Genomic DNA, 16,221 nt, shown 5'->3' on the forward strand with positions numbered 1-16,221 from the left:
TGTGTAAAAGGGTGTTAAAAGCAAAATTTTATGTTACTGGCATCCTGGGCACGGCCCCGTGTTCAGGTGCCAGTGACAAATTTTAGTAAAGAGGAACAGAAGCTTGGACACGGGGGCGTATTCAGTGAACACAGCCCGTGTCCAGTTACCTGAACTGGGCGATTGCTGCAGATTGTGCAGCACGAGGCCGTGTTGGGCGGACACGGCCCGTGCTGAACTTGCTGTAATGAAGAAATTTTTGTCGGATGGCCCTGTTTTTGTGCATGGGGTGATGTTTCTCGTTTCCCTTGTTATCCTTGACCATCCCGAGTGTGTTTTACTCATTACAACACCATCCAAGCATTAAAACCATCATTTCATTCAAATCATAGAGAGATACATAACGTTCCTAGAAAATTAAAAACAAAGAAGAGAAATAAAAAGTTAAAAGTCCTAAACTAGATAGGTCAAGTGATACATAAAATTATCATAAGGAGTCCTACTTTCTCATTTAAGAGCCAAAATCCCGGAATTAGTTTTTCTGGTAGGAGTGTAGTAGGACTCTTGGCCGAGGGTTATCTTCCTAGATGTTGTTAAAGCCATTCTTCTATCTCTCTTGGGAGGAAGAATGCGGCTTCGTTTTCCTCAACATCTTGCGGAGGAGGGGAAACACCAACCGGAACCCCTTGTAAAATGTCTCGAGGAGGCCCCGGGTGCATGGTGTACCACTCGGCTGGTATGATGACTTTAGGCACCACGTTCCATGCCCTTTGGGTTATTATAGGCACCAAAGGAGGAGATGCGAGAATGTTCAACCTCTGGTGCAAGAGGTTGACCTCTCGGAGACACCCTTCCAGTCCCACCGTTAGGTGATTGATACGGTCGACCAATGCTTCTCCCCCCCCCCCCGTCATTTCATCAGTAGCTTCTCTTAAGGCGTAAACATAGTTTACAAGAGAGTCTTCCGCCGTTGATGACCTCCTCCCCTGTCGGTTGTTCCTTGAGTGCGATGAAGACGTTCTGCTTGTTCTGCTCGCCATTCTGGGAAAACAAACCGAAAAGAGCTCAATTTTTACGAAACAGTCCCTCGGACATGGCCCTGTGTTCAATGAACCCGGCCCCGTGTCCAATCATCTGCTGGTTTTCAAAGCAAAGGATCTTGGAGTTTTAAATTATTTTCTTGGTTCATAGGTTAATTTTAAGCATAAATAATTCAAAACAAAGTTGCATCACTTATTTTAAGCAAGATCCCTTGAATAATAACCTTACAAACACCACAATAAAGGTTGGAATCATGAAGCTTCCAAACTTTAATGGAGGTAGTGATTGAAAATTGAGGAAGAAGGCAATGAACAAAAGTGGAAAAGACAAGATGGCTCTTGAGAACCTTCTTTTAGAACATACCTAGGATAGTATGAGTGAAGATCTCAGGGATCTCTGTCTTTTGAAGTGGTCCAAATGAGCAGGAATCCTGCTGTATTTATAGAAAACGACAGCACGCTGGACACGGCCCCGTGTTGGCTGGGCACGGCCCCGTGTGCAGACAGAATCCTGACACATTTTTGTCCGTATTCTGATGAAATCAGAAGAGAATCTTTTGGTGGACACGGGGGAGTGTTGGCCTGGGCACGGCCCCGTGTCTGGAAGCTGTCTTATGGAAGTTGCCTATTTTCAAGGAACTTATTCGGATTGGGCGGTTCTTTACTGGATGGAACAACCCCAAAGTGCCTAAGATACCTTAATTGCTCTAGACTAAGACGAGAACGCAAGAGGTTGTCGGTGAGGGTGATTCCTATGCTATATGTAGGTGGACAAGTCCAACCCTTTTCCGGGCTCTCGTTAAAGAAGGTGTATGCCGAATCGCTCAGGTCTATGTATGCATCGAACGAAGTCGATGGGGAGTCCTTCATGGCACAATCGGCACAGGGACGACTATCGTCCAAGTCCTCGCTGGAGTGGAAGGTATTGTTGGAAGCAACGAAGTCGTTTTTATTTGAATGCGAACCCAACAATTCATCTTGGTCATCGTCTTGAGATGAATTAAGGAAATCTATCTTAAGTTCTTTTAACCAATTAAGAACTAGATCTTCTAGTTGAAATAGCTCGTCGAGGAGCATTTCTCCTAGAATATCTGGTTGAGCGCATTCAAGGGAGAGATAAGGATTATTTTTACTTTAGCCCCTCTTAAGGCTATAGGAAACCGATGGGTCTATATAGTGGGGCTTATAGTTTAGAAAATAGCATTCTAATTCTTTATGACCGCCACCACATAATTGACACCACGTGCCATAAGAGTGCCGAAAGTAAAAAATATCATTAGCACTCATGTTTGTGTCAGAAATTACCAACCGTTAGGATCTTACGGTTCTGTTTTCAGTAACTGAATCTTGGGCACGGGGGCGTGTTCAGTGGGCAAGGCCCCGTGTTCAGCTTATTGTCTGACTTAAAACAAGATTGCCAGTTCCAATGATTGGGCACGGGGCGTGTTCAGCGGGCACGGCCCGTGCTGAGTTCTGTAGAAGCTGAAAAACTAAGAAAATAATAAAAAAAATAAAAATAAAATAGAAAAAAAAATGATTAGGCCGCCGATTCCTAACTTTCTTAAAATCCTTGTGTCCCCAGCAGCGGCGCCAAAAACTTGATGCGTGTCAGTGTGTATATATTTTAGGTATATATTTAAGCCCTTTTTACACTTTTTAGCCAAGTTCTAAATTTATAAACACGATATTCACTAACACTAAACATACATATGGGCAAGTGCACCCATCGTGGACGTAGTATAGTGTTGGTAAGATAGCGAGGTCGTCCAAGGACACAAGAGCTTTTAATACCGGTTTATCCTCAATGTCTAATCAAATCAAAATGTTAGAAAAAGATTTTTAAACTAGAAAAATAAAACTAACTAAAATGCTGAAAATAAAAATAAAAGTAAAAACAGATAGACAAGATGAATCACTTGGATCCGACTCGTGTGTAGTGTAACCTTTGATTATTTTCGCACTTTTGCACTTGTTTAAGAGATTATCTTAGTTATTGTAATAGGCCCCTCTTTTGAAGGTGACGTTACCCTCAACCCAGTAGTTTGAGTCAGCAAGGATACAATCCTAAAGGGTCTGATTATTGAAAGATAATTAATTAAGTTATTAATGCATAATGTGTTAGGCCCCTCTTTTGAAGGCGACGTTACCCTCGGCTAAGTAGTCTGAGTCAGCAAGGATACAGTCCTAAGTAGCCGGGTTAAAGTTTTAATAGTAGTTTAACTTATGAGGGGATCAAAGAGTTTGGACCCCCGCCATCCAATACCGTTGGGTATTGAAGTAGGTCCTACTAAATTTGATCCAGGTCCTTTGCAGGATCTATACACTGAACAATGGCAAGACTCTTACCAAACCGTTCCCTTAACCCCCGACTAGGTAGCCAACATACCTCCATATAGACCGTGGAGATATGAATGGTGAAAATCTTTTATTTTATATAGACAGTAAAATAATGCCAAGACACCACGGACAAACGATAAGGAAGAATCACCTTCGACATAAGAAACTAGTTATTAAAGTCATTAACACAAAACCAATTAAAAAGTGCAAAAGGTTAAAAATAAAAAGTATTACACTAAACACTTGTCTTCACTAAGTGATGTAAGAGACTTAGGCAAACATGGCCTTTGATTGTCAGGAACTCTTACGATCAATCTTGGATCCCGAGACGACTCACACACTCTATGATGGACAATGGATGATGGTGGTGGATGATGGTGTTGTGATGGTGGTGGGTGGTGGGTGGAGTGTGAGAGAGGTGGTGTGCCAGGGGATGAGTTGCAAGAGCTCCAAGCACTCCTATTTATAGGCTGAACAGAAGCCTGGGCACGGCCCCGTGTCCACTGGGCACGGCCCCGTGTCCACTGGGCACGACCCCGTGTCCATTTGAGTCTCTCTCCTCATTAATTGCAATTCGCAATTTCATTAAATGCGTCTGCAACAGTTGACCACGCCCCCGTGTCCGCTGAGCACGGCCCCGTGGTGGGCAGTAGAAGCTTCTATCACTTTGTCTTTTCTGCTGACACTTGGGCACCCCCCGTGCTCACTGAGCACGGGGTGTGTTCAGCCTTCTGTCTTCTTGTTTTGCTTTGGGAAGATGCTGTCGGGGGGTTGGGCATGCCACGTTTGTTTCTTTTCTTGTATTTATGTTAGATTTAGCTGTCTTTTTGCTTCTTTTGTTCATTTGAGCGCATTTAATCCTGAAAATACAAAAGGAAGACAAAAGCACACTTTTTCCAACATTAGTACTAAAAAAAGGGTTAGTTTTATGCCACAATTGATGTAATTTATATGTTGCATTTTGTGCATATCAGAGCGCCGTCCGATTGGACTGTTGTCCGATCGAACAGCCAATCCGATCGTCTGGCCAAACCGAACGGCTTGCACCTTGGGTCCCACACTTAAACTAGTCACCAACAATTGAAGTCTGATCGTTGAACGAGTTGTTGTCCGATCGAACTACCATCCGATTGGGTTAACCGCTCGAACGTGTGACCATTAGACTTCAACACTTAAACAATTTTCAACATGTTCATGCACTAGGAATACCACCCGATCGAACAGCTGTCCGATCGGGTGACAACCTGATGTGAACTTGCTCTCACTGAAGTACCCAACCAAACGGGTTGCTGTCTGATCGAACGATCGTCTGATCGACCGACCTGAAAGGTAGAGATATTCAATGTTTTAAAATGCTACAACAAAACTTCAAAAGTCAAACCATCATACACAAACACATCCTTCCTAAAGAAAGAAACAATCCACTCGAACGGCCATCCGACCGGACCGCCGTTCGAACAGACTATCACTCGCACGATCAGTTGTCCGATCGGACTACCATTCGATCGACCAGCTGTTTGACCCACTAACACTTGTTTCGTTATACGCACCACTTATCGTTATGCTATCGAACTATTCAGGCTAACCCTACTCTCAAGCGCTCCCTTCAATCCATCAACCGCTGTGAGTATACTTGATCCCTTTTTGCTTTTGCACTTTTGGGTGTTATATACGTTACTTATACAATATCACAATCGAACACACTACGTAATACTTTCAACGCTAACCGTTACCGCATGATATACGTGACTTAATGAATGCTTGTTTGTTATGTTTACACATGGAATACTGTCTACCTGCCTTAGCAACGATAGTACTATAGTTTTGACTCAGCACCCGCTCATGCGGGGGTTGTTAAGGACAATTATTTGCATGGATTACAGTGGTGATCATGTATTACGAACTGCCTTGGGCAGTCAACCCGCAGTCATTGGTATCGATAGGTTCATGTCGATAACTAACATGCTTCGTTTTACTCAGTGTACGTGTTGGTTATGCGTAAACTACTTCGAACTCTATATGTTATTCTCAAACTTGATTATGTCAACCTTAAACAAAGCTTATGATTCCGTTAATTGGAAATTCCTAAATTCAATTATGGCCAAAATGTGATTTCTGGATAGATGGAGATGGTGGGTTATGGCAACACTTTATTCGGTGAGGGCCTCGGTCCTGGTAAATGGTTCCTCGACATTGGAGTTTAATTGTTCACGTGGCCTTAGGCAACGAGATCCTTTATCCTCGTTCTTGTTCGTTATCGTCATGGAAGCTCTCTTCGGTATTATGAAGAAGGCCGTTTCTTTGGAGTTGTTCAAAGGCATCCGGTGCACTAGCGAGGGCCCTCTCTTATCGCATTTCATGTACGCCGATGACGTAGTCTTCATTGGCGAATAGTCCATGCCAAACTTCGTCAACCTTCGGAGGATACTACTTAGATGTTTCTACTTAGCTTCCGGGTTAAAAGTGAACCCTGCAAAATGTAGTGTGTATGGCATTGGTATTAGTGAACACGAGATACAATACATGGCGATCTTTCTTAAATATAATCATGGAGCATTTCCATTCAAGCATTTAGGTTTGTATGTGGGTGCCAATATAAATCTTGTTAGAAATTGGAAACCGGTGGTTAAGATCTTCCGAAACCAGCTATCAATTTGGAAAGCAAAGCAACTCTCGTATGGGGGTAGAATTACGCTACTTAAATTGGTCTTAAACGCGCTCCGTACTTATTTCTTCTCACTATTCAAAGCACCGATCCAAGTCTTAGAAACTCATGAAAGAATTAGAAGGGTGTTTTTTTTTGGGGTGGGTCAGAATAAAAGCCGAAAATGAATTGGGTGGCATGGGATCACACTATTGCACCAATTGAATATGGTGGACTTGGATTTGGGGCCCTAAAAGACTCTAACCTCGCAATGTTGGCAAAATGGTGGTGGCGGTTTAGGTCTGAAAAAAGCGGTTTGTGGAGAAGAGTGGTATGGGCTATTCATCATAATTCACGAGCGTGGGCGGCAATACTAGGTAAGATAACTATATCTGGGCCATGGGAGCATATAGTAGGTATTCGGGAATCGTTACTTAGGGTCGGTGTGGACCTAAGCAGTGCAATATCGGCTGTGGTCGCAAACGGCTCTAATACTTTGTTCTGGCTGGGTTGCTGGCCTAGAACAGCCCCCCTGTATATTACTTCCTGAATTTGTTTCGATTGGAAAAAGGCTAAAACATGTGTAGTTGGAGATCGGGTGCATATCCCAAATGGCGGAACAAGTTTTGAATGAGAATAGGCCACACAGTATTTCAGAAACGAGAAGATCTAGGAATTGCAGTTGTTGACTTCATTGCTAAATACAGTCAGTTTGGTTGCTGGCCGGGATAAGCTGGTCTGGAATCTTGAAGATCCAGGTGTGTTTCATGTTTCGAGCATCAAGAGATTGTTGAGTAGCTTTAATAGATCGAGACCAGCTCGTCCATTCGTCTGGAATAATTGGGTCCCCAAAAAAGTGGGAATTGTGTCTAGGAGGGCAGAGAAGGACCGTTTAGCTACACGAATAGCATTAGCGAGGAGTGGTATAACTGTCCCGAATCTTCTATGCCTTTGTGTGGCGATTGCGAGGAATCGGCTGAGCACCTCTTCATCTCGTGCCATTTTACCCATGCTGTTTGGCAGAAGATTGCATTGTGGTGTGGAATCCCACAGATTTTTGCTTTCGCTTTCAAGGACCTTATGGAGCATCATGGGTTGAGTCCTGGGTCGAGAAAGAAAAAAAAGGCACTGCATGCTGTGTGCCTTGTAACCAGCTGGTACATCTAGAAACTGAGGAACGCAGTCCTATTTGCTCAAGGTCAGTTGCAGCTGAACGAAGTTCTGAATGATATCGAGGTAATGGCATATCTATGGATAAAAAACAGACCGAAGGAGGCATCGCTATCGTGGGAGCAGTGGAGCAATTTTAATGTTTTCCGTTGATTGTATGATGTTTTAGTTTTGGTGAACTTATTTAGTGGTATTTTGTAAATTTGATGCCAAGCTTCTAGCTAGTTATGAATAAAATTTTATGTCGACCGTTAAAAAAAAAGAACTACCCTCCTCCACAACCTATAGTCTTAGAATCAACATTTGCTTGAAACGCTCATGAGTTAGTGGTGGAGTGGTTGGGAAAAGACTTGGTTTTTATTGTTACCCAGGTTCGACTCTCACTCTCCTCATTATTTTCCGCGGCATCTAGGTGAAGGGCGAATACGGGTGGCGCCAGTTCGTCTTGGATGAGAGGCGAGGTTTTACCGATTATTCCACTTTCGTGCCTTCGGGAGAGCAGTGGTCGGGTTTCCACGCATCTGGGAGAGTCAAGAGGTTAGCAGCGGTCGAGTAGTCAACCTTGACTACAACGCCCGATATCACGTTTGTTGGCACATCGTTCCTTGCTGTTAGAAAAAACATTTGCTTGAAACGTTAAACAATAAACAATAAATGTTGCTTACGATTACATGTAAGTCAACGAATAGCCTATTTATGAAATACGTGTGTGCGTGAATGTAGTTACGAGATCAATTAATGTAAATGCCACGGTGGACCCCAAATTCAAATCAAAAGTAAAACATTAAAATAAAAAAAAAACATATTGATGCACAAAAAAAAACGCCTCTAGTTTCATCCTTTTGAACAAAATCAGAATCAAATTCTTTTCAATTTGATTCTTGACGTCAAATATCTTCTCTCCAATCCCCAAATTTTCAACCTCTGATCAACGTTCCATTAGGTTTTCGCTGCAATTCCGTTAGATTCTCTTCATATTTCGCCATTATTGCTGATATCAGGTGACGAAAAATCGTAAATCATATAACATCGTAACTGTATTTCTGTGATTTTGTGACGAAATCGATAGTAAATATGTCGTAACTGTGATTCGTAATCGATTCTGTGGAGGATGTTACGTAACTTCTGTTCTATGATTTTATGATGAAATCGATTGATTTGGCGATGAAATTGATTGTAAATACGTAGTATCGTAGCTGTCATTTGTAACGTATTCTGTTGAAGATGCTACGTAGCTTTTGTTCTGTGAGACTTTGATGAAATCGATTGGTTTTGTGATAAAATTGATTGTAAATATGTAGTATCGTAACTGTAATTTGTAATCGATTCTGTTGAAGATGTTACGTAGCTTCTGTTCTATGATTTTGCGACGAAATCGATTGATTTGTGATAAACTGTAATTCGTATCGGATTCTGTTGAAGATGTTACGTAACTTTTATTCTGTGATACTTTGATGAATTGATTGATTATTACGCGATTTAGGTCAAAGATAAAGGAGCTTTGATCGATTGATTGTTGGTGAAGATGTCTTCTCGTCATGGAGGTTCTTCACGGAAAAGTATGTCGGTCTCGTCTTCATCTTCTCGGAAGAAGAAAGCCAACGAAAACGGACAAACAGATTCCGGACGCAAAGATGTCACCGGTTCTCGTGGTTCAGTGTATGTGTTTTTGTTTATTGTGTGTGATTTCGATTGATTATGTAGATTAGCGTCGTAACAACGCTGTTTAAAATAACTTAACCAAGGTATTTATAGCAAGTTAGCAATACATGATATAATAAAATAATTAAAAAATATATATGATGTAATAAAATAATTAAAAAAATATTGCCTAGTGATTTGGATTAAACATGCATATGTAGGAAATATGTATGCGTTGGATGCACCAAATTTTTATATAAAAAATATTATCAGTTAGTTGTTCAACTAACATCTGAAATGATTGACTAGAGCTTTTATGAATCTGAATTATTAACTAGATTATTTACAGTTGTGTTGAGGATCTCCAGATTATTGTTGTTGTTGATTAGTAACTAGTAGATGAATTACAGTCTTCAACTATTAGGTATCTATGGCAATGGATTGTAATAAACAAAAATTGCCTACTGATTTGGATCAAACATGCAAATGTAGGATATGCGTATGCGCTGGATGTCCTAAATTTTCATAGAATGCAACATCATCAATTAGTTTTTTAACTAACATCTGATATGATTGACTAGAGCTTCGTCTTGTGAATCCGACTCATCATCAACTAGATGAATGACAGTTAGGTTGAGGATCTACAGATTTTTGTTGTTGTAGATTATAATCCAGTAAACTATTTGCATACTTGCATTAAAGGGAAAATCTAGATTACTATTGGATTAAACATGCACATGTTGGAAATGCGTACGTGTTGGATGGGCCAGATATTTGTTTAAAAATATTATCAGTTAGTTGATAAACTAACATCTGAAGTGAATGACTAGTGCTTCGTTTTATGAATCTTATTTAGCAACTAGATGAATTACAGTCATGTTGAGTATCTGCAAATTTATGTTGTTGTGGATTATATCCATTTAGCTATTTGTTAACTTGCATTTAAGAGAAAAGCATAGATTACAACTGGATTAGACTGCACATGTAGGAAATGCGTATGTGTTAGATGTACCAGATTCTCGTAAAAAAAAGTTATCAATTATTTGTTCAGTTAACATTTAAAATGATTGGCTAGAGCTTTCATGGATCTGAATTATTAACTAGATGAATTACAGTCATAGTGAGGATCTCTGAATTTTTGTTGTTGTAGATTATAATCCATTCAACTATCAGGTATCTATGGCAATGGATTGTAATAAATAAAAATTGTCTCATAATTTGGTTTAAACATGCACATGTAGCCATGTAGGATATGCGTATGCGTTGGATGTACTAGATTTTCATTAAAAAAACAACATAATTAATTAGTTGTTCAACAAACATCTGAAATGATTGACTAGAGCTTTCATGAATCTGATTTATAAACTAGATGAATTACAGTTATGTTGACGATCTCCAGATTTTTGTTGTTGTAGATTATAATCCATTCAACTATTTGTTAATTTGCATTTAAGGGAAAATCATAGATTACTATTGGATTAAACATGCACATGTAGGAAATGCGTACACATTGGATGTACCAGATTTTTGTTTAAAAACATTATCAGTTAGTTGTTCAAGTTACGTCTGAAATGAATGACTAGAGCTTCGTCTCATGAATCTTATTCAACTATTTGGTAACTTGCATTTAAGGGAAAATCATAGATTACTATTAGAAACAATATAAAAAACCAGTTAGTGAATTAGTCCACATCAAAGGACAAGACATATCGTTATTTTTTTTTTTTGAACGGAAAATTTTGTTCCACTAGAGATTTTCTAAAATAGTAAAGCTTACTTGCCGACATGCAACTACACAGGAGCACAACAGGAGAGCGAACGGTGAAGAAACTGCGCCTATCGAGGGCTTTGACAGTACCTGAAACTACATCTATCTATGAAGCATGCTGTCGGATGGCAGCCAGAAGAGTAGATGCTCTTTTGCTTACTGACTCAAAGGCACTACTCAGTGGTATAGTGACAGATAAGGTTCGTCTTAATACTTGACAATTTAGCGGAGCCAATTTTGGCCCATTTTCTTATGAATGGGTTGATGTGGTTATGCTATGTCTATAACAGATCAATTGTGTCAATAGTCGTTCAAGGTGTATGCGAAAGTATAAATCCATATTTTAATTGTAGTTTATGTAACAACACTTAACACACAATTTTTATGTAAAAAGTATTATAATTACTGTGAAACAGATGTTGATTGTGCCATCATGACATCATATAAAAATATAGTTTCAATAACTAGCCTTTTTGTTGATTGAAGGACATTTCAACAAAAGTTATTGCTCCTGAGCTTGATTTGATGAACACACCTGTATCAAAGGTGATGACAAAGAACCCAATTTACGTGGTGTCTGATAGTCTTGCTGTGGATGCCCTGCAAAAGATGGTGCAAGGTTTGTAACAACTAGGAAAAACATGTTGGTCTTTCCTATAGGTACTACTTTCAACCTGTTTTACCAATGGGTGATTCAGTTTCTATTTATCCCTAATGGGTCAAGTAGGTAAATTTTAAAAACTGTTTAAAAGTAAAACACATCAAATGGGTCAATAGGGACCAGACCAGGTATCGGTCGTAAATAAGATATTAGTTAGAGTAAAATACCATTTTTGCCCCTGATGTTTGGTCAGTTTTGCGACTTTTGTTCAAAGGTTTTTTTTTTCGCATCTGGAACCAAAAGGTTTGAAATCTTTGCTATTTTCATGCGGCTCATTAATTCCATCCATTTTTCTCTGTTAAGTCAGGGCTATTTTTTTACATAAAGTGAAAAAGACCGAATTGACCTTTAAGTGAATACTTGTACATTATGCTAAATGCTTGTACATAAAGTGAAAAAGACCAATTGCCCTTTAAGTTTACAAAAACGATGGAAATACCCCTGACTTAACAGAGAAATTTGATGGATTTAACGAGCCGGATGGAAATGGCACGATTTCAAACCTTTTGGATCCAGATGCGGAAAAACAAACATATGGACGGAAGTCACAAAACTGGCCAAAGCTCATGGACGAAAATGGCCTTTTACTCATATTAGTTATATGCAAAGTCCAAGAAAAAGAGGAGAAAATGTTAGTGGAACACCCAACCCAGCCCATATTAAAAATTACCTTTTCTGACCATAACGGTCAAACCTGTTACCCTGCCCGTCCAACCAACATTACCAATAGCATTTCTAGAACCATCTAATCTAGCGAATTAACTTACACGTGCAGGAAAATTTAGACACTTGCCTGTTGTAGAGAATGGTGAGGTCATTGCTTTGCTTGATATAGCAAAATGTTTATATGATGCTATCACGCGTATGGAAAGGGCAGCTGAAAAGGGCAAAGCTATTGCAGCTGCCGTTGAAGGTGTTGAAAAAGATTGGGGAACTTCTTTTCCTGGTTAGATTATATAATAAAATGTATAACCTTTATAATAGAGTAAAATGCCAATCTAAGGTTTGACAGTTTTGCGACTTTTATCCAAATGTTTGTTTTTTCGCATCTGGATACAAAAGGTTTGAATCTTGCCATTTTCATTTGGCTAGTTAACTCCATCCATTTTAATCCGTTAAGTTTGGGGTATTTCCGTCTTTTTTGTTAACTTAAAGGGCAATTCGGCCTTTTTTTTTACATAAAATGAAATGACAGAATTGCCCTTTAATTTAGCAAAAAAGACGGAATAACTCCTGATTTAACGGAGAAAATTGAATGGAGTTAACGACCTGGATGAAAATGGTAAGATTTCAAACCTTTTGGATCCAGATGCGGAAAAACAAATCTTTGGACTAAAATCGCAAAACTGGACAAACCTCAGGGAAGAAAATGACATTTTACCGTTTATAATATTATGGATTATGGAAGAGTTATGGAGTTTTAGTGATCTGACCATATGCACTTTCTACTGGTCTTCATTGCACAGGTCCCAATACATTCATTGAAACACTTCGAGAACGGATGTTTAAGCCTAACTTGTCTACCATCCTCTCGGAGAATTCAAAGTAGGTAATACCTTTACATATATGTTTGAATATTTGATTGTTTGTATCACTTTACACCATTACATTTGTGTCCACAATTTCCGAAACATAGTTTGTGATTTTTTTATTTCTTTTTTTCCAGGATAGTGATTGTTTCGCCATTTGACACAGTTGTGATGGCAACAAAAAAGATGCTCGAGTTTCGAAGTAGTTGTGCTATTGTAACAGTTGATAACAAGCCACGCGGGATTCTAACGTGAGTTTCTCGTAACTGTATTTCAGTTATATATTTTGCGGTTTACAAGAAACCATATTGTAACATGTACCTTGTGCAATATTAGCTCGAAGGATATCTTAACACGGGTGATAGCACAAGATATTCCTGCTGAATCAACGTTAGTGGAGAAGGTGATTAGTTCATAATCCTTTTTCTTGTATGCGTGCTATATTTGCTTAATCACTATATTTTTTCAACATACTTGTTTAATTCCTACATGATTGAGTATGTAGGTGATGACTCCGAATCCTGAATGTGCCACCATCGATACGCCTATTGTTGATGCCCTCCATACTATGCATGATGGAAAGTTTTTACATCTTCCTGTTGTTGATAGAGGTAAAGATCACAACAATATATATCGGTTTATGCTTTTTACACACATGCTATACATTTAGGTTGTGTATCTAAATGGCGTTTTCTTTGATGCAGATGGAGTTATTGTTTCTGTTATTGATGTACTCCACATCGCTCACGCTGCAATAGCCACGGTAACTAAACTAATTTTATGAGATTAGATTTAGAAAATCTAAAATCTTACGAAGTTCCATTTATTTTATGTGGAGTTAATTACTTTTTTCGTCCCTCTGGTTTGTTGAAAATAACTATTACAGCCCATTAGTTTAAAAGTTGCCAAAACTGTACCGGTACTTTCACTTTTGTAACAATTACAGCCCACCTCTGTAAACCCCATCACTTTTGTAGTTTTTTTTAACATAGGGATATTTTAGTCTTTTCACCAAAAACTTAATGGTAAATTGGATGGGGTTAACGGAGGTGGACTGTAATTGTTAAAGTGCAGTGAGGGATCTTTCTATTCTAGGTAGCCAGTCTTTACTTCACTCGACCCAAGCAATGCCCAAAACTCACATGTCTTTCTTGGTCGGACCAAGCCAACTATTTCCGACAAGTCTTTCCTCATTTTTCGAACAAGAAGCGGAACTACAAGAAAGAATCTCAATTTTATGAAGGAATACATAAGTGAAAGGACTGGTACTGTTTTGGCAATTTTTAAACTAATGGACTGTAACGGTTATTTTCAACAGACTACAGAGAGGAAAAACGTAATTAACTCTTTTATGTGATTTCAGATCTTTCAACGTACATATTTCTCAGTGTTATGTAGTTCTTTGGCTTTGTAAGATATATAAGTTTGATATTTCTTGAAAATAGGTGGGAAATGCTACAGGTGTTAATAACGAGGGAGGAAATTCAATGATGCAGAAGTTTTGGGACTCTACAATGGCATTAGCTCCTATAGACGATGATGAAACAAGAAGGTTATGGGGCCCAGCCCATCATGTTTATAACAAAAACATTTTTCTCATTGCTTTTGGTTTGACTAAATAGCGCTTGTGAACCGCAGTGAGAGTTCCTTGAAATTAGCTTCTGAAAATGGAGACACCAGAGCGTATCTTTCAACCAATCGTCCTAGCTCATTTGCATTCAAAATACAAGATAAGAGGGGTCGGATGCATAGATTTATTTGTGGTATGTTTTTATTTAGTTACTAAATTAGTTGATCCATCCTATGCAGTTAATATCGCCGATATATCACTCATATATCGGTTACCGGTCCCATGATGAGATATCAGTGCAAAATATCGGTACTGATATTATCGGCGATATTGACCGATATATCACTGATATTCCCGATATCAATACCATTCTTCTTAGTTCTACCATTCATCTTTCTTCTTATTGTTGCTATCAGTGTTTTAAGTCTTAATTAGTTCCTACTTGCTACAGTTGTTAGTGTTTTGCAAGTTGCAAAAGGTTAATTTGTTAATGGTAGGAGAGTATACTGAATTGTTAGTATTGAATTGATATATATAAATTCAGCATGATATTAAAATTACCAATATCCCACCGCGATTACCGGTATCTCAAATATCGGTCCTTGACCGATTTCCGATTTTTTACCGCATTAACTGCTTAGGATCCATCTACTAGACTTTCAGAAACCTACAACATCTTGTGTTCTTGTTGTGCCAGATTCTCGAAGTTTAACAGATCTTATAACTGCAATAATTCAAAGATTAGGGAGTGAAATCGACCAACACAACCTCCCACAGATTCTGGTAAATCTGAGCACATTTGATCTGATGTCAAATATTGTATAATTCTGTGTCATAATTATGTTTACCAATTACATCCTATCTTAGTATGAAGATGAAGATCAGGACAAAGTCGTAATTTCAACCGACAGCGATCTTACTGCAGCTGTGGAACATGCACAATTAGCTGGTTGGAAGGTATGCTTTGTCTTCCACCTTAATCTAACACAATGTGTTGTACTTGATGGTCAATATTTACAGGGATTGAAGTTGCATTTAGATTATTCTGGGACAAGTAATAATCATCGAGGGTCACAGTCATCAGCAAAGGCTATGGAGGTTCATCAAGCCGATGCATGGGCTTCTGCATACAGTGCAGCTGCTGCTGGAGCTGCATTAGCAGCTGGATTAGGTGTATTAGCCGTCTTAAGAAGATCTGGTAATTGAGATTAGTTTCGGTAATCGTTCTTTGTTTAATACCATTAATTAAAATTTTTAAGAAAATGAAATGAAGTTGGTTAAGAGGGGTAATTTTGTAATCTGTTCATTGTCCAGATTTCTGGATCTTACAAAGAAAATGGAAATATAAATGTAAACAAAAATCTCTAACTTTGAACTACATGTTCTTGGGATTTCTTGGTTTAATTTGTGTTGTATAATGAGTTGATGTTTGCAATGCAATGCAGTTTTGAGGGTTTTTTTTACAAGTTGTATCTATTTAAGCTAGTAAGTTTCATCGAGTCGGGTCGGATTGAGTTGACTAGTCAAAACTTCTTTTTCTTTATTATCAAAAGTGTTTATAACTATTTATTGTTGCAAGTATGATTACAACTCTACATATAAAATAATGATGTATAAATTCTAAACAAATCATTTTAATGATTACAACTCTATATATAAAATAATGATGTATAAATTCCAAACAAATCATTTTAGAAGGTTGTAGTACTTAATTGCGTTTTAGACAACTTTCAATCCGTTTGAGTTGTCTCTATGATCTAGCCTCTCATAGTTTTAACTGAAAAAAGAGGTTGAAATCCCTAGAATACTAAAAACAAACTCAAGTATACTTTGACTCATTACATGACATGAAGTCCCTAGTATTGTTCAGTGGTTGCTATGT

The 16,221-nt window shown here is 38.6% G+C and overlaps 1 protein-coding gene across 2 annotated transcripts; it reads left to right on the forward strand.

Moving 5' to 3' along the window:
• Positions 1–8,029: 8,029 nt before the first annotated feature.
• On the forward strand, positions 8,030–15,743 carry LOC110873854 (CBS domain-containing protein CBSCBSPB5). Of its 2 annotated transcripts, XM_022122862.2 has the most exons (15): positions 8,030–8,171; positions 8,654–8,829; positions 10,611–10,779; positions 11,066–11,198; positions 12,016–12,186; positions 12,707–12,785; positions 12,907–13,020; positions 13,106–13,172; positions 13,275–13,380; positions 13,474–13,532; positions 14,215–14,321; positions 14,408–14,532; positions 15,037–15,122; positions 15,207–15,296; positions 15,360–15,743. In XM_022122862.2, exons 2-15 carry the CDS (start codon positions 8,696–8,698, stop codon positions 15,543–15,545), a joined length of 1,626 nt encoding a protein of 541 aa, XP_021978554.1. In that variant the 5' UTR covers positions 8,030–8,171; positions 8,654–8,695; the 3' UTR covers positions 15,546–15,743. The 2 variants fall into 2 exon arrangements, with proteins under 2 accessions (XP_021978554.1, XP_021978555.1); XM_022122863.2 differs by lacking the exons at positions 8,030–8,171; positions 8,654–8,829; positions 10,611–10,779 and having other exon boundaries at positions 11,164–11,239; positions 15,360–15,629.
• Positions 15,744–16,221: the final 478 nt, after the last annotated feature.

The sequence above is a fragment of the Helianthus annuus genome, chromosome 8, assembly GCF_002127325.2.
Source record: "Helianthus annuus cultivar XRQ/B chromosome 8, HanXRQr2.0-SUNRISE, whole genome shotgun sequence".
In the NCBI taxonomy this organism is placed as follows: Eukaryota; Viridiplantae; Streptophyta; class Magnoliopsida; order Asterales; family Asteraceae; genus Helianthus; species Helianthus annuus.